The following is a 19,891-nucleotide window of genomic DNA, read 5'->3' as shown; positions in this document are numbered from 1 at the left end:
CTTAAGTTTTACTAACGTTTATTTTATTTTAAATCTTTACTATCACTTCTTATTTTCTACTTCCGGCCAGAATTATAAGCGTTAAGGTTTTTATGCAAAGTTTGTCTGGCGAACGCCAAGTATTTAAGTTGAGGCTTTTTGCCAAGCGAGAGAGAGGAAGCAGTGAGTCGAAGCAGGCCGCTTATCTTAGAAGTTACGCAGTTGCTGGTTGCCTTCCAGGCCAGAGGTTTTAATCCTCTTGATAAATTTAAACGTATTGTAGTGTTCACAGTTCTCTGTACTACATACGCTTCCTGTTATTATAAGGCCAATCTTCCACGTTCATTATTCTAAAGTTAAATTAGAGTTTAGTTTTATTTTTATACTTTTACGTTTTGACCCCAAGTAGAGGGTCTGTGTATTCCGAAGTACGGAAGTTATTGTAAATAGAGAAAAATAAAGGGTTTTGTATACCCTTCTTGTGTATCCTGTCTACTTCCCACAATTAGTGAACATAGCTTTAGTAAGCTCTCTGTTCCGAGTCAGGTCCTTGCATGTTCCCGAAGAAGGTTAGAAGGAACAATTGAACCTGATAGTGGCGCCCAACGAAGAAGAATAACCATGGCCGAGTTTCAAGAAGAACCTGTGCTGCCTGCAGAAACGGCTCAGAATCCAGAAATGCCAGCTGCCGCCCTGGAAGGATTTGGTTACATCGTCCAGACCATGCGCGCTTCGATGAAACCAGAAGCAACATTTAATGGAAACTCACCGGTAACCAGTTTTTTTTAAAATTGGATGACCACTTCATGCTCTACCCCGTGCACGAGTTTCAAAAAGTTACCTTAGCTACCAGCGCTTTGAGGGGCCAAGCGCTTAACTGGTTCAAATGTATAGGCAGAAGTCTCTTGGGTCAAGCAGGAAGTCCCATCTATACTTACGAAAATTTCAAGACTGCCCTACTAAACGCCTTCACTGTTGTAAGGGATAGTGCGAAATTAGAAACGGAACTTTTTCGTATATATCAACAAAGAATCGAAAATCTCTCAAGCTTTATTTTAAGAAAAATTTACGTCTTCATACTCTTGTATGGAAACCGTCCGGATCCTGAAATAATTCAAGTGATTTTGCCGAGGTTACTGCCCCAAGTGCAAGACTTTATTGAATTAAGAAATCCGACTACACTGGAAAAGTTATTTGAGCTAGCAATCCAGTTTGAAAGTAGAAGAACGGCGGACGTCGAAACAAGACGACAATATCAACAGCGAAACCAATTTGGTACGCCAAGACTACAGCAAACTCAAGCACACGGCTACGGAGGCAAAGCGAATCAGTGGGCAAGGAAACCCGAGCATTCAAAAACAGCCGGCGAACGTCGACAGTTCAATAGCAACCCAGGAAAAAAGTCTCAAGGCCAGTGGAAAAAGAAGGAAAGCATGGAAACAAAAAAGGATTTAAACTAAAACGGATTTCTGCTGACGGGAGGGTGCGGAAATCCGAAGGCCACGAAAACCCTTCTTCCTACAAGTTAAATACAGTAATGGTGAAAAATCTGACTCTTCCGAAGATTGAAGTGTTGGTGAATAATATCCCAGCCACCGCACTCCTGGATACAGGCGCGCAGTGTTCCTGTGTGGCAGAAGATTTTTTTAGGAAGTATTTTCGTAAATATCGCATATATAATTCGGATAATACGACAGCGTTAGCTGCGCAAGGAGAAAGATGTAAGTGCATAGGTAAATTACCACTATACATCCGTATCAAGGACGAACAAGTAAAGGTGATGTTTTTTATAGTAAAGAATCTGCAGGCACATATAATCTTAGGAATAGATTTTCTTTCAGACGCACAAGCAACACTGGATTTTAATGAAGCGTCCCTTAAGCTGACAATGAAACCAGTTCGTGCAGAAAAGGCTGAACCGCCGATGTTAAAACTTGACCACCTCCCTAATGACGAGCAAGGAAGAATTCGACAAGTGGTAAGTGAACTTGCTTCGTTATTTAGTGATATTCCAGGATTTACTCAGGTTACTAACCGTAGTATTGACACCGGAGATGCAATGCCAGTTCGCCAAAAACCATATCGGTATGATAAGAATAAGGAAAAAATTATAGAATGGCATATCACCGATATGCTACGTAAAAAGATCATAACGCCCATCTCAAGTAGTTATGCTAGCCCGGTGGTTTTATGTAAGAAAAATAATGACTATCCTTTGACACATCCGAAAAGGTGGAGATTCGCGATTGATTACCGTAAATTAAACTCCATAACTAAATATCCGGTATATCCGTTACCGATCATTGAAGAAATTCTAAGGAACATAAAATCAACCAAATTTATGACGACTTTAGACTTAACGACTGGTTATTTTCAAATAGGGGTTAGGCCTGAGGACGTGCCTAAGACTGCTTTTATAACCAAGTCTGGCACTTATGCATTTTTGCGGGTGCCGTTTGGCCTTTCAGGGGCCCCGGCAACATTTGAGCGATGCATGGACATTGTGTTAAGACCTGTTCTTGGAAAGTCCACATTTATCTATTTAGACGATATCATTATTACTAGTGATAATCTAGACCAACATGTACAGGATTTAAGACAGGTGTTTTCTTTATTAAATGAGGCCGGTCTAAAAGTTAATGTCGAAAAGTGCAAATTTGCAGCCCCTGAATTAAAATATTTAGGTTACAAAATATCTCAAAAAGGGATCGAGACAGATGAATAAAAAATAATCGCTGTACAAAAGTATCCGACTCCAAACACGGCAAAGAAGCTCTCTTCTTTTCTAGGACTTTGTTCATATTATAGGTTCTTTATAAAAGATTTTGCGGCTATCGCTGAGCCATTGTTAAAATTAAAAAGGAAAAAGGCAAGATTCTCGTGGACGGCCGAAGCCAATAGTGCTTTCGAAAAATTAAAACAAGCATTAACGCAAGCCCCTGTGTTGAAATTTCCTGAAAAGGATGAAAATTTAGAAATTTCAGCGGATGCTTCGGATTATGCGGTAGGAGCGGTACTTTCGCAAAATCAGCAGCCCGTGGCATTTTTAGCCGAACTTTAAATCAAACACAAAGAAACTATTCCGCGACCGAGAGAGAGGCACTTGCAGTTCTGTTAGCAGTGCAAAAGTTCCGAGTCTGTTTTGGAAAGGCGCCGATAACAGTATACTCTGATCATGCGGCGGTAACTAGATTGTACTCAGGGAAAAATTTATCCCCAAGGTTAATAAGATGGGCACTCAAGCTGCAAGAATATAATCTGGTAATCAAGCATACCCCTGGAAAGGAAAATATCGTAGCAGATGCCCTATCAAGGATTAAAATAGACGAACAAGGCAATACCGTAAAGATGGCAATGCTTACAGCGTGTACAATAAATTCCCGAGAAACTGTAATAACCGAACTGGGTAAGGATCCTGAGTTTGGAAGTATTTATGAGTATTTGAAGGATCCTGAAAATTTTAGCCACCAAGATATTGTGGCGATAAGAAATAGGGCGGCCCATTACGAACTAATAGATGGTCTATTATTCTATACAAAAACTACGAATTCCAACAACGAATTTCGACCTGTTATCCCAGCTAGTCTTAGATTAAATATCCTGCAGGAGCTCCATGACAGCCCTTTAGCTTCTCATGCTGGTATTCGAAAAACTATCCAACGCGTACGCGAGGCAGTCTACTTTCCTGAACTGCAAAAGTTAACAAGGGCGTATGTCCAGTCCTACCCAACATGTCAAGCAGTTAATTATATTAATTTCCGCCCGGCCGGGTTTCTAAATAGTATTAAATCCGAATTTCCAAATGAAATAATTGGCATCGATTTATTGGGCCCTTTCCCAAAAAATCAGTTAAATAAAAGTTGCTATCTCCTCGTTATGGTTGATCATTTTAGTAAATGGACCGAAATTGTTCCCTTAAAACGAGCCTCCGCGAAATTAGTTACTGATTCTATTTTAAATAAGTATATTTTAAAATACGGGGCGCCCCTAAAAGTTATATCGGATAATGGTCTTCAATTTGTAAGTAATATATATGAAGACATCTGCCAAAAACTGGGCATACGTCATTTAAAAATGGTCCCGTATCGGCCGCAATCAAATATAGCGGAACGGGTCAATAGAAATATAGTGAAAATTATCCGTAGTTATGTTAAAAATTTTCATAAAAGCTGGCATAACTATGTCAATGAATTTGCTTTCGCCCTTAGGACCACAAAACATGATACAACGGGCAAAACTCCTGCTGAGTTATTTCTAGGCAGAAAGATTATAACGCCGTTAGATAAATTATTTTATGTGCAACAAAGAGCCCCAGAATTTAAAACGGGTGATATAGAAAAACTAATTAAGGAAGCAAAGAAGAATACGGAAGTGGCACAAAGAAAACAGAAGCTCTATTATGATTTGAAACGACGGGGAGTAACTTATAAAGTAGGGGATGAAGTTTTAAAAATTAAGCATTCACTTTCTTCAGCACCAGAAGATAAGACTGCCAAATTTTTTCCACGATTTGAAGGACCATATGTTATAGAAAAAATAACTCACGCTGTAGTAGTGTTAAAAGCCAGAAATGGTGAAACCTGCTCCGCAAACATTGATCAAATCAAACCCTACTTTGATCGTAATAAAATGCAAATATTTTCAGATCTTTTGCAGGATCCGGCACGGCAGACACCGCAGGCACAAGCTCCAGAGGTGGAAAAACGACAAGTACAAGGGCAAGCCATTAAGAGGCAGGAGCAAGTGAAAAGAAAATTTCCCCACGGAAAAATTGAAGGTAGCAAGAAAAAGAAGCCGTTCCACCGTCCAGAAAAGAGAGTTCACGAACACCCCCAGAATGAAGAAGGGAGAAGGACGACGGATGTGAAGAGAACCAGGAGAAATGACGGCAACCCGGCTTTAAAACGGAAGATCTACTCATCCGACAGAACTCTCCGCAGCAAAAGTCGCCGAACTGCGGAAGGGCCATCAGCGGCGGAGGAAAAGTTACAAGGAAAATTTGAACGGCCAGCAACGAGGTCCAAGCAGGCACACGAAAGAAATTTCCCGGTTCCGCCAAGACCAGCTGCCATCAAACGGCCAAGACCACAAGCAGAGGAGAAAAAGAAGGTATTCAAGGGTGACCGAACTGGTGAAAAAAGGAAGCTTCCAGAGGAAGGCACTGAAGGGCGAGCCCGTACAAGAAGGAGGATAAATCAAACTACTATCTGCAATACCTTTAAGGACTGGGCCCAGAAAAGGATGTCCGAATATCACAAAGATAAGTAAAATTTTATGTTACTTTGCAAACTTAAGTTAATCTTTCATTCTTACTGCAAGTGGCAGATTTCAAGAAGTTTTACCTCATGCGAGGTCTACCCTTATCGCCAAAAAGGCGAGAAATGAGTTGTTACCGATTTTGGTATTATGTTTTTCAATTACTCACGCGTAAAACTAAAGTTGATGTATAATAGCGTTGTGTTAAGACTTAAATATTGTAAAAAGTTATTGTATAAATTTCATTTAAAACATTCTAGCAAGAAAGAAGTTTTAGTCTGAAAGACTTTTTGAAATGTAGTATTTCAATGTAGAAAGAATTGGCACTTGCTTTGAAAAGAATAGAAGTTAACAATGTACTACTAATGTATGTTTTCAAATGTGTAAAATTAACGGCATGTTAATATGTTCTTATATACAATGTGAACTGTTATTTTAAATGTTAAGAAATACCGTGATATGGTAAAAGTGAAAGTAATGTTAAAATTTTTTTTATTCGTGTGACTGTAAACAGATTAAATCATGGTGAATATGTGTTAAAGGTTGAATGATGTAGTTAGGCTCTCTGACGCTACACTTCAGAGTTAGACACTTTCAGAATAGTACCTCAGGGTTTAGAGTTGAAATTAGGGTGTGTTACGAGGTCTTGTTATGTTGAATTTTAACACGTTAGTGTTTTGATAGTAGGAGGAAGTGTGGAACACGTAGACAGAAACACATTCGTGTTTGGTGTTCTTTTACAACACATGTCAGAGAGCACGGGGAGAGATAATTAAAATAGTGATGAGTAAAATAAGAATGTTAAGAGAAATATAATTATACATGTTACTTGCCATTTCATTGTGTAACATTTCATTAAACTAGTTTTCCTTCCAGATCTCTGGAAGAAACCAGATTTGAATAAGAGCTCCTGTTTGGATGCAGTACAGATGAAAAAAAATTGTGTATCCTGGGAGCTGCTATTGTAAAAACAAATTTCTTTCTTTTAAATTTCTAGTTTCTAGCGAAAAATATTTGTAAAAGATTGGCCTCGCTTTAGATTCTAGAGCTAAAAGTTTTCAACAAGGTCGTTTCAGACCTCAGTTTCAAACTAATTAACTCTGGCGGGAAGTATGTAAGGATCTTAAGTTTTACTAACGTTTATTTTATTTTAAATCTTTACTATCACTTCTTATTTTCTACTTCCGGCCAGAATTATAAGCGTTAAGGTTTTTATGCAAAGTTTGTCTGGCGAACGCCAAGTATTTAAGTTGAGGCTTTTTGCCAAGCGAGAGAGAGGAAGCAGTGAGTCGAAGCAGGCCGCTTATCTTAGAAGTTACGCAGTTGCTGGTTGCCTTCCAGGCCAGAGGTTTTAATCCTCTTGATAAATTTAAACGTATTGTAGTGTTCACAGTTATCTGTACTACATACGCTTCCTGTTATTATAAGGCCAATCTTCCACGTTCATTATTCTAAAGTTAAATTAGAGTTTAGTTTTATTTTTATACTTTTACGTTTTGACCCCAAGTAGAGGGTCTGTGTATTCCGAAGTACGGAAGTTATTGTAAATAGAGAAAAATAAAGGGTTTTGTATACCCTTCTTGTGTATCCTGTCTACTTCCCACAATTAGTGAACATAGCTTTAGTAAGCTCTCTGTTCCGAGTCAGGTCCTTGCATGTTCCCGAAGAAGGAAAGAAGGAACATTGACCCTGATAATTTAAACTATTTAAAAAAAGTTATTATTATTTCATGATAACTTTATTTGATGATGTTCAGTTGCTGCTAATTTGACGAAAAAATATTATTTTTAAGAACACCTTGACATACTTCGAAGATTGAATAATTTGTCTCCGTTTTCTTGAACAAAAGTATATTTTGAAAAATATCTAATTGAAGATATTAATTTTAAAAGTATTATTTTGAAATCAGCATTATTTTGAAAAATTATTTGATACACATTTTACAGAGTTACTAGTTCAACGATTATTTCAATCTTTAATACTTTCGTTTTTAATCAAAAAACTGTTTTGCTCATTTCTTTTGATGCACATATTTTGAAATCATTTTAAAATGTTATTTGAAGTTATTTAAAGCAATGGTGATATAATATTTCGAAACGAAATTTTATTTTCTACTCTTAAAGCATATTTTAGAATTTGTTTGAATGTACGCATTTTTGAGTGTTTTAGCACTATAGTTATTAACATTAAGAATAGTTGTGTGACAATTCCTCGAAACTGAATAATGACCACCTTTAATGATGTCTCAACATTGCACAATCATTAAAAATTCCCAGTACACAAGAGATCAAGTTCTTACATCTTTTAGGCACGGATGGCGATAGACAAAATCGTGCTCAATTACGTAAATTTTAAGGATTTCCCAAACCACTTAACTTAGAAGACACAAAGCAAAAAATAATAAAAGAATTTTTACTCACGGATCTAATTGCTATATGTAATTTACAAAGAATTTTCTACTGATATTGAGCAGTGTGATAGCAAAATCCTTACGAATCTTACTGGCATCTCACTATTAAAATCAGATTTGTCTGACAGGTTAGCGAAGTTGATGACGAACTTCTGATGGGGAGTTCACCCCTAAATCATCGCAAAAGCGAACATTGCTCACACACCAGATGATTCTTTATGTAAACAAATGGAGAACACCTGTCTTGACAACTCGCCTAGAAATTTATTATTTCCGGCTAATAACAAGTATGCTCAAAGCGTTTCTGTCAAGTGTTTTGGCCTGAAAAGACATCGTTGACCTATCAGCGACTTGATTGATTAAACTCTTTTCCTCTCGTGATAATTAAAACGTTGCAACTTTTATTTCAGACATGGATGATATTTTTAACCTCTATCAGATAACGAACCCTGTACATTAAGTCATTTTAGTTAAAAAATGTCTAATAGGTCCAGCTTTAATAAAACCAATTCGTGGAATTACTAATTGGGAACAATTAAAACATCATTTGTTAGACGAATTTTCGGATACAGTTAACAGCCTTCAAGTACATCAAATGATGAAATCTCGTCATATGAAACCATTCGAAACTTTACAAGAATATGTTTTAGCCATAAGAGATCTCGCGCATAAAGTTTGTATTGATGAGTCTTCTCTGATTGAGTATGTTATAAACGTTATTCCTGATTCATCAAACAATAAAATAATTTTATACAGCTGTAAATCCATTCTTTAATTTAAGAAAAAAACTGAAAATTTATGAAAAACAGTTTCAAAGCATTTGACGCAAAATACTTAGACATTTCATAATTCCCTTCACTCTGTTAAACTTGATAATGATATACATCAAACACGCAACCAGCATAATATTCCTGTGGTTTAAAAGGGCATAAAACCATCAATTGTCCGAAAAAATCAAATGTCAAATTTTATTATGGCTGCAAGAATTATAGCTATGTTCATGTCAACTGTCCCCAAAATTCTCGTAGTTCTACCACGGAATCTGATACACCTGACAGAACTGTAAATGCTCTTTCTACTCAAATGCTTTCCAAACATCTTATGCATGTTGATATTCAACTTACAGAAACCCCGTTAACCGTACTTAGTGACACTGGGTCACATGCCACGTTTATTAATGAAAACACATACCCCAAGATTGGTTCTTCAATATTACAGCCCTCCAGAATTACGTTCTCAGGAATTAGCTGAGACACAAAGCATTGGATTCTTTCAGGATTCCATTAAAATTCAAAATATTATTTTACCTGCTAAAATCCATATGCTAAAAGATAACATGATTACTCTTGATGCGATTATTGGAATCGACATTTTGCAGCAAAGTAAATTTACATTTGATAAAGACGGTATTTATTTCTGCAACAGTAATGATGATGAAATTTTGGTTAACATTGCTAATGCTACCGATCATCAACCCTTTGCATTTGATCTTTCGCACATGTTGAACTCTGAAACTCGCGAGGAATTTCAACTCATTGTTACTTCTTACTCACCGCATTAAATTAATACTGCTAGGAAAGATTTTAAAGGAATGAAAGGAAATGCAAATCAGTTGAAGAAAACGGTTATGGATGATGATGATGATGACGATGACGATTTGGAATTGGATTTAGATGATGATGACATGGACGAAGATGATGTTGATGACAATGACGAAGTTGAGGATGACAATCATGAAACTAATAATGATGATGATGAACAAATTGTGCAGAACACTGAAGAAGCTGTGAATATTAAAATGAATCAGTTAAAACAAGGTTTTCAAGAAAGGGCTGAACAAGCAAAAGAGAAAAACCTGCTAAAAAGTGCAGAAACACCCAAAGAAAAAAAACTAGAGAAAACTCCGAAAAAGGAGCTTTTTTATAGAAGGCTTTTAATGCTGAAGCAAGTAAAAGAGAAAGAGATGCTAAAACCCTCTATCTTTGGAAGTTACCTAGTGATATCACTACAGAAGAAATCAAAGCTTTATCTTCTGATATTTTAGATGTTACTGTGCCGAAATAACATGCAAAGAAACGTACGTATTTTTAGAATTTAATAGTGAAGCTAAAGCTGAGGAAAATAACAAGATCTTGCAAGAGAAAAATTAAGAGGTCAGTAAATTAGAGTAGATTTTGCGGTGTGAAAAGCAAAAATTAACCAAAAGCAGCAAAGGCGCAGGAAGAAAAGAGATATAATCTAAGAAAATGATTTGTCTTTGGCATTCCAGCCAATACTACAATTTCTCAAATTGCTGAAATTTTTTCCCAAAGTATCTCAGATAATTCTAAATTTATCGATTATATATTATATATCGAAATATATATAATATTATATATCGAAATATATATAATATTATATATCGAAATATATATAATATTATATATCGAAATATATGTAATATTATATATCGAAATGCTATACAGGAAAAAGATGCAGCTAAATATTTGAGTCAACAAAGAATGCTGAAAACAATTACTGCTTTATATTCTTTAGCTGCTTCACACCCAAAGAAAGGCAAGAAAAGTGCCATGAAGCATAAACGAAGAAAATTTAAAAGGATTATATCAATTATATATTATATATCGAAATATATATAATATTATATATCGAAATATATATAATATTATATATCGAAATATATGTAATATTATATATCGAAATGCTATACAGGAAAAAGATGCAGCTAAATATTTGAGTCAACAAAGAATGCTGAAAAAAATTACTGCTTTATATTCTTTAGCTGCTTCACACCCAAAGAAAGGCAAGAAAAGTGCCATGAAGCATAAACGAAGAAAATTTAAAAGGACTCCAAAAAAAATTAAATTATAGACACAGCGAGATGATGAAAAGAACGCGTTACGTATTGAATCTAAACAGAACATATCCCGTTTACAGGAAGAAGATATACGACAGTATAAGAAATGTCGCAAACCTGCTTGTAAATACAAGTTCGAAGACCAAGTGGCAATACAACACACCCAGTTTGGACCTAGACTGAAACTTCGTCCCTAGTTCTTCGGTCCTTATGAGACAGACTTCATTCATCTATTCGTTAAGAAGTATGAAAGATAGGACGGCATGAAGGCACCACCATAACATCAACCACTGTTGATAAGATGAAACGGTGGTGTACAAACTGAACACTCGCCACCAAGACATTTATTTTTTGTTCTCTTTTTCTGTTTGTTTTGCCTTTTTATATCTTTTGTCTTCTTCAACCCGCCGTGGACGTCCACAGAGTCGTCATGTGGTGATATGCTTCTTTTTATAAGTAAGAATGGCAACGGGCTCACCAGCAAGATCACGTGACCACTTCTCGGAGAGAGACGGGTTGAAGTTCGAGAGCAAAAGAGAGAGATGAAGTTCGAGAGCAAAAGAACACTGAATTATGATTGTTGTGAGTCTATTCCGCTTTTTATGATGTTAATCCGTTTTTATGATGCTGTTTCGTTTTCTATGATGCCATGGACTGACTTTCTCTTCTTATTTATTTTTATGTGTCATCTGCTTGTCAGGTCTGTTATGTTCGTGTGTTTTCGTAATAACATTACTAACATTTTACTGTAAGTTGTCATCAATAAGACTGTTGTTGCAGTTCGTAAGTACAACTACATCTTGCATGTATATATATATATATATATATATATTAAACCATACTGACGAGATATGTCACTAATTCCCAAGCAATCAAAACCTTAAGAATAAGTATATTTGATTCATTTGGAATCATATTCCTCATCATATTTTATTCATCTAAAGTTGCGATGAAATGCTCAATCATACATTTCGTTCTTTATCTAGCAGCAAACAAACGTTTTAAAGCTAGTATGATGAGCTGCAATTTATGTTTCAAATCATAAATTACTTGTAACAGTATAAGAATGTTATCTATTGAAACAATTTGGCATAAATACCCCTCTTAAGGGGTGTTGGAACCCAAAAATCTTCAAAAAATGGTGATTTCGGATTTTTGCATTTTCAAATTCTCTACACTTTTATCTTTCTAAACATACCATTCTTTAATTCTTATGAAAATTAGAACTGTAAAAAATCTAGTTTTAATTTGTCATTGAATGCTTTGATAAATAAGGATTTTTACATAAAAAAGCGTTTTTCTCCAAACGTAATTTTTTTATACTCGATGTACCTTTTCTCGGGAGCTATCACTCACAGGTACCTAAAATTTTTATGGCTTGTTTATTAAGTTTCCTAATATTTACTGAAATGAGCTTTTTGTGATAAACTTAACAAATTTTTTTTTTTTTAATTTTGTGTGAGAAAAGGGCTAAATTTTACTATGCCTAACAAAATATTCTGTAAATTACTCTAAAATTCAAACTGTTTCAAAAGCTCATTTCAGTATAATCAGTAAGGTATATTTTAATTATACAAAAAATTTCAAGCGTGTGTCTACAGCAGAGTTTGAGAAAAGGTACATCCAAAATGGCCAATTTAACATCGTCGGTATAGGGGTTGCTCATACCCCTTAAATTTTCCCAGTTTTTGTTAGACTGACAGATGCGACTTTTAAACTTCCCAGTATGTTACAAAACATGTAATATCTAGAGGTATTAGAAAGACTCAAGATAGAAGAGACACACGCCAAAGTTAAACATAAAATTAGCAAAGCTACAACCTTGTGTTCGGCTTAGACAAAGAAATCGTTCTTTGCTCTTGAACTTCTTTAGAAAAGAGTCTTGAAGAGAGTCATCATTAGAAAAGAGTCTGAAACTGCTCAGTGTTTTTGTAAATATAACAAAATTCTGTATTAAACTTCCCCTTAAGTCATGTTCTCTAAAGCGATCACTTTTCATAGTAGACTCAAATTATCTGGAACTCCTAGAAAGTTGTATTAACAGAATTCAATTTATAAAAACAATGAATTACTTTCATGCACATAGTTAAGTCGCAAATAATTTTTGCTTCCATACGAAAGCGTTTTATACATTCGAAATTCTTATCATGGACGATTTAGTCAAATTAAATCAAGTAATTTTATTTATACCACAAATTCCTAACCAGAAGTGAATCCCTAACCATTCCTAACCTTACCTTTATAAAAATTTAATCTTTGGAGGGACGTATTAGACAAAATTAAGCGGCTCATAAATGATGCGCAGAACTCCGCCGCACAAAGACATCCGTTTAGTTCTTTAGTTCATACAAATCTTATGTCCAATAGTCTTCTTACTGACTGTTGTGCCATCTGTACATAGTGGTCGCAATCCTTTCTAGTGCATTTTATCTAACATTCCAAATTAGGGAGATTATAAGGAATTGTCATTTTCCCCAGCGTGCTCTTGTAGTGTAACAGGTAGCACATATGCCTCACGGTTAAATTCCAATATCAGCACCGCCTTGATTGATATAGTAATTAGCGATGCTATCTGCCTTGTCGTTTGGCTTCAATTCTAATCCTGGAGAAATCATGGGTGTTTGTAATTGTATGGAGTCTGTGCCCAAAGAGGCACTTAAAATATTGACGCGGCGAAAGTTCTTTCGAATAATTTACTGGTACAGGAAGAGGAATGATAGCCTCTCGGATTCCTTCCTCGGGGTTTTCTCCATCAAAATTGGGGAGGAGCTGAGCAATTAATGCATTAGATCCATACCTGTATGACCCATGGTGAAATTTTGATATGCTGCGCACTTCTACCTGTACTTGTTCGAATCCCGGCTAGGATATATTTGTTTCTTTTTATCTCCTACTTCGAATAATTTAATAACTTTATAAAACTGGTAAAGATTATTTTTACTAAAATTAAAACTTTAGTGGGGAAATAAGTATTCGATGTCTTAATGAAATGAAAAGTAAATATAATACGGGAGATGCAATTCTCTGTTACGCCAGTTTGAGTTACGAAAAGTGGTGCGAAGACGTTTGAAATTTCGTTGTGCAATATAGTATGAGAGTTTTTCTTCGAAGCTAGTGTTATCTGTATGCTTGAAGTGAAGTCAAGCTATGTGACTAGAATATAAATATAAATCAGTAGCGTAAAATTTCTAAGAAATCCGAAAGCATTCGTGATTTATCTGAGAATCTTCTTTATTATATGATAAAGAAAATTCTCAGACTACTACTTAATAATAATTCAGATTGTTATGATACTAAGTAAAATATTAAGTGCTAAAATAACCCTATTCAATTTTAATATCATAATCCCTTAATATCAGAATAAATTAAAAAAAAACTAAATAAAATTGTCTTATTATGATACTAAGTAAACTATTAAGTAGTAATTTTGTAAGTTAGTTATTTTACTTAGTATCTTAATCGACTGAATATCACAATGAAATTGCCGTATAATGAAAGTATGTAAGTAAAGTATTTTGTATTATCTAATCATCTGAATCAGAACAAATATAATAATCGCTTAGTATTATACTTGGTCCCATACTCAGTTTAATATTATAACTAAGCTGTCGCATTATAATATCAGTAAAATATTGAGGTTTTTAGAAAGGATGACAAAAAAGAAAATATTTTAGCGCCGGAGTTGTTACTAGTCTCGATTTTCACTTTTTTGTCTGAATCACTTTTGTGTTCGTATCACTTTACAAATTAAAGAATGTAACTTCCAGATGTTATCTCCATGTATTATTTTTAAAGAAATAATATAAGGACTAAAAAAATGATTTTTCACAGTTAAAACTTATTGGAAATTATAAAGGTATGCTGTTTTTAACTAGTTTGTATCTCGGCTGTTGAATTTTATGTGGCGTAAATGCAAAGAAAAGGATTTTTAATGGTAAAGTTTTAAAAGATAAAAAAAGTTATTGTCATTTTATTGAGAAAACTTTGTAGATACATTAGGTATTTGTTTTTTGGAGGCCGGAGATATGAAAAATTAGCAACGCCTTCACCGGGAATCGAACCGCGGACCTCTCAAACGCGCTGAGCGTGCAGACCACTACACCACAAAGGTTCGCTAAGAAGGCGGGAGAAATTACTTATATATTCCCCCTTTTAAAGGGCGAATTGGGAATCCTGGGTGAGGAGAATCATCATCCAACACCCTTTTAGTTCGGGCGCCACTGTAGAGACATTAGGTTAATTGGAAGCAGAAGAGATGAAAAATGAGCAACCGCCTTCGCCGGGAAGCGAACCGCGGACCTCTGGAATACCGGCCCAGCTTGCAGACCACTACACCACGAATGCTCGCTAAAGAAGGTAGAAATACCTTATAACTTGAATGATGAACGGAGAAAAAACTGAAAAAAGTAGAAGAATATGTGTCAACATTCTAACAGAAATTCTGAAAATATGCTGCTTTTAAAATCTTCGGAATTTAAATGTAGAATTTTATGTGGCTTAAATACGAAGAAAGCGATGTTTAATAATAAAGTTAAAAAGACAAAATTTGCGTTAGCAGGAGGGAATCAGTGAAGAGATCGGTAAACTGCAACAACGCAAAAAACTTTAACAAAATTTCTGGTGCAAATTTAAAGTCTAAATTCTTTCAGTCATTAGCCGAAAGGGGCAATCTGTTCAGAAGAGCTATTAATTTGGTTTTGGCATTTTGTGTCTTCCACTATAAAACGGCGCTTCACTTTTCAAATTATTGCCACCAAATATTACAGACCTGCATTATGTTTAAAGAAATTAAATAATGAAGAATCTGCATGAATGTATGTTTCTCGCACTGTGAAAAAAAGACATCAGATTTTAAACAACGTACTCCTCCACTCGAATATGAGCATCTGGAAGCTCGAATTTGGAATATGTTTTATTATCTATAATAATATCTATAATTTCATAAAACTTCAATGAATTTTTAATTAACAAACTCAATGCTTTCAAAACGAGCAGTGGTAACACTGTACGGGGAAGCATTTTTTTTTAGCTCCACCTCGGGAGACAATGTATCGGAAATTCTAAAAGATCTGCTGTTATTAAATTATTTTGTGGTATTGCTGCTGAATTAAATTTTATGGTTTAAGTGCGAAGAACATGGTATTTAACAAAAATAAGGGTAACACACAAAACGTTAAAAAAATGCCTATTTGGGTGTATAAATATATAGTTATAAGAACTTTATATATAGTATATATAAAGTTCATATAAAATCTGAAATCTTTCAGATTTTCTTTCTTTTTTAATTTTTTTTTTTTTAATTTAAGCATTAGAAGTACTACTATTCACTTTTTGTCTGAATGTTTTTTTTTAAATAAATGTATGTTGCCACCAAATGTTATTACCAATTTTTAAAGAAATCATATCGCCACTATAAAAAATTCTATCGAAACACAAACAAAAGGATGTTCCAACTTATAATTATTTTTAAAGAAATAATAAAGCAAATATAAAAAATTAACGGCAATATTTAACAGTGTAATCGAGAATTCTAAATGTACTTTAAAATTTTTTGTTGAATTACATGCAGTGTAAATGAAAAAACAGCGATGTTTAATAATAAAGCTGAAAAGATTCTTTTAATAAAGCAAATTGGTTAACTGCGAGTTTAGCGAGGAAGTAGAAAACCTTTAAAAACCTTTCAAATTTTTATTTATTTATTTTCCCTCAGTTTTGTAATATTTCGTAAATACGTGTATTATATTTATTTGCGTGGAAATGTTGATGTATTTCTCCTTTTTGTATTGGGCCCACCAGCGGCCGAGCGGTAAAGACGCTAAACACTGGTAGTTCGGTCCGAGGTTCGAATCCCGCGAACGGACTGGCTGCATGGGCGTTTTCGTGGTTTTACCCATGTGTAACGTGTATACGAGCCAGTTGCCCTTAGAGTCCTCCACGAAGGCATCCCTCCTCTTAGGCAGATAGTCCTCGAGGCTTTGCCATAATTACACACACACGCCTTTTTGTATTGCCCAACGAGTCCGTGAATAGTGAAATTCGACTTGCTCAGCCCCACTATTAGCCTAGCGGTTCAAAATTGCTGACTTCCGACATCCCGGGTTCGAACCCTGTCGCACGGGGTGGATGCGTGGTAAGTCTTCGTAGTTTTTTTCCATGTGCAGTGGGGAAACGAGCTAGTATCCCTTAAGAAAAAGACATCCCTTCCATCAGACACATACACATATAGCTTTCGGGGCCCCTTCTTTTTGAGCTATGGGGACACTCGTGTCCAGGTGGGCTGAAGGGAGCCTCCAATTCTTAAACATATAGCTTTAGCATATGCCAGTTAATTTAACCTAAAAGCCCTCGCTCTTATTTTTCTTTGCTACTGTATCAGATTTTATTAAGAGATTATTTATGTTTGATTCATAACTTTGCTGTATGTATTCGCAACCAAATCTGCGCATGCATTTAAAATTAGGATGAATCAACGTTAACAAATAAATTGCTTTATCAAAATTCACTCAAATTTCAATTCTCTGACGTTTTTTTTCTAGTTACCATTCCTTCGCATAAAATTTAATGTCACTAATTTAGCTTCATCCACTCCCAAATCTGTGCATAATTTTCTTAATAATATTGAAATCAGATACGTAAAATGTATACAGCTTGAAACAAATAAGAATATTTTACGAAAATGAAATGAATTTAGAAATTTTCTTAAAGTAAGATATTTAAAAATGTGTGATGAGCAATCACACATTTTTAAAAACTGCGATGTGAACTGTGAAACATTGTGATTACACATCAAACTTTTATCACCTGTTTCTTCTGATTTTTTTAATGGAAATAATTTTATGTGCTAATTACTCATATATTTAAAAAAATTCACTAAAATATTGAATTAGAAGTACTGAATCATATATTCTTAAGAAAATACTGAATCACGTATTTTCAAGAAATTTCATAAATGTGGGTTACCGTGTTTTCTGGAGCATAAATCGATCCAGAAATTTCATGAAAAATAAATATTAAATTTAATTATATCTGAGTAACTTATCCTAGAGTATCCAGAAAAGTTAATATAAACGTAAAACTCATCCAAGTGCGAAAAGATATACTAAAAAATATGCCTAAAACCACATGTTTTTAAATAGGCAGCATCAGGTTCGAATGTAAAATATTTTAATGGTACTGTTAGTTGGTGTAGTCGATTTTCTGAAAAGAAAATAAACATTGATGCAGCGGCTAGGTTGAAGACAAAAATCTGAAATAACGACACTAGACATTTTTTATTCATTTGCCATTAAATCTGCTTTTCTTATTGCATGATAATTCAATAGAGAAAGGTTTTTCTTACGCAAATTTATTTTAAAGAACTTTTTGGTAGCACACAGGATTGTCTTTATCTATTTTATGCCTTCATAAAATATGCATATAATAATAATACTTTTAAAGTTTTATAAGTAAAAACATTTTTATTTTACTTTATGCGTTTTTTGAGTTTACAAATATGTAATTAGTCAATTTTTTCGATAGAATCATTACCTTAGTTTGCAAATGTAAATATATGTCGTATGTTTTGAAGGCTAATTTTAAAACTTGATTGATGCGTCGAAAATACGATAACTAAAGGGACGAAACATTAATTTTTTCAGAAACTTATCAATTACTGTTATAGAAGGGAAACACCTATATTTATCTTAAATAGGTTAAAGGACACTAAGATGGTAAATTTTTATTTTAAATAACCTGATCATTTGCTAAGTAAAATGCATTTAAAACTTAAAGTAATCGATTTTTGGAAACTACCTATTATTATATTAAATATATTTTAAAGAGGAATCTTAAATACAAGGTGTCTCATACTATATATATGATAAAAAAGTTTCTTTTTAATATAAGAACTTAGAATCTGTGTTGATATTTAAAATCATATTCAGAAATTAAAGTGAATCTATTTTTATTCTAAAGTCTACAGCTTAAAAGCTTTGAAATTTTTTTTACGCAATGTAATTCGAAAATTTTAAAAATTCAGCTTATTTTTAAACAAAATCAGCAACTAAATATTTTAACTTCTTTTGGAAACAAATTTAAATATGTTCGCTTAATGTAGTTCGGTCAATAATGCAATCAAAATTAAATTTCGATTTTATATGAAGAATAGAATATTGTAGAAATGTGTCCAAATACTTGGACCCTATCAGAAAAACCCTGACGACTCGATTTATCAGCACTTTTAATAATAATTTTTGTAGTGTTCTATAATCATATTTTAATTATTGCTTTGTAGTTTCACGTTTAATTTTATTTTCTATTTTAAAAATTCTTGCTTTGTTAATGAGAATTTTTTAAAATTATTACTTCGAACTTTGACAAATGGATTTTGTCAAATTTTCGAGACTCAGTATGTCTACTACTGTCTTGATTGATACCTGAAGTTGTCAGCACCTTATTGTGACAAAAATGCCTTCTCTTAAATAACTGTGTTCTTCTCCAGTTTTCAATGTAACGCAACAAATATACTTTTAAGAACTTTGCATCTTTCCATTGATGACTCAAGTAAATATATATTTTTTTTTAAATCTCTGAAAAAGAATGCTTGAGCATAATGTCCACATTAATCGAGCATAATATTTATAAAAATATATATTTAAAATCACAAGTAAAAGGTATTTAAAAGAAAGTTTTTAAATCAATCAAATCAATTTATAATATACCTTTTTTGTCTCCTTTAAGAAGGGGTGTGGCTCTGATAGTTGACATTTTTGCTTTAATTTACTAGCGTTTCTCACTTCGGACTTAAATTTGTTATATATATATGGAATCAGCAATTATTTTTTAAAATCAAAGTTGATGAAATTAAAAAAGAAAATAATAAAAGAGTTCATTTCATCTGAATCCCCTTAAGGATAAGTTTAGTAGATTCTGCAAAGATTAATTCTTTCAAATATCAATATTTGTTTGAAATATTATGGCAAGTATCACAGCTTCAAAAAGAAAAGAAAAATTCAAAAATGAATAAATAACTCACTAACCAATCATTCTCTGTAGCGAAAAGTTTCTGTGGGAGCTCTAAAGTTGAAAAGTTGAAACTTGGGCCCGCTTTTCTGCGTATTGGAGCAAGTCGGTCGAATTATTTGTGGAAGGAGCGACAGCGTTGGCAAGAATATATAGCTACAATGCTTTCGCCCCCCAATGCGCATTCGCGCGCTCCGGCTGCGGCCGATGACGCCATCGCAGGACACGCCCCACGTGGGAGTGATTCGTCCGAAGAATTTAATATTACTATTTTTTGGGCAGTTTTAACAAAAAATGTTTGATCAGTATGTTACATGGCTTGACTTCTTATTCTAGAATTTTCTATCCACTGTGAGAAGATAAATTTGTCGGGAATGGGTAAGTAAACA

At 34.1% G+C, this 19,891-nt stretch overlaps 1 protein-coding gene across 1 annotated transcript in view; it reads right to left on the bottom strand.

Annotated features, from left to right (window-relative positions):
• Positions 1 to 19,677, bottom strand: part of LOC146999143 (uncharacterized) — a 145,311-nt gene extending 125,634 nt beyond the window's left edge. The window contains exon 1 of the mRNA XM_085817642.1: positions 19,520 to 19,677. Within this exon, the coding sequence (XP_085673768.1) occupies positions 19,520 to 19,526 (7 nt within the window). The 5' untranslated portion in view covers positions 19,527 to 19,677. The remainder of the gene's footprint in view (positions 1 to 19,519) is intronic.
• Between the last annotated feature and the right edge of the window lie 214 nt (positions 19,678 to 19,891).

This window comes from Stegodyphus dumicola, chromosome 1, assembly GCF_044657685.1.
Source record: "Stegodyphus dumicola isolate Sdum_Otavi_A_Nest chromosome 1, ASM4465768v1".
Classification (NCBI taxonomy): domain Eukaryota; kingdom Metazoa; phylum Arthropoda; class Arachnida; order Araneae; family Eresidae; genus Stegodyphus; species Stegodyphus dumicola.
This window is presented reverse-complemented; position numbering and strand designations above follow the sequence as displayed.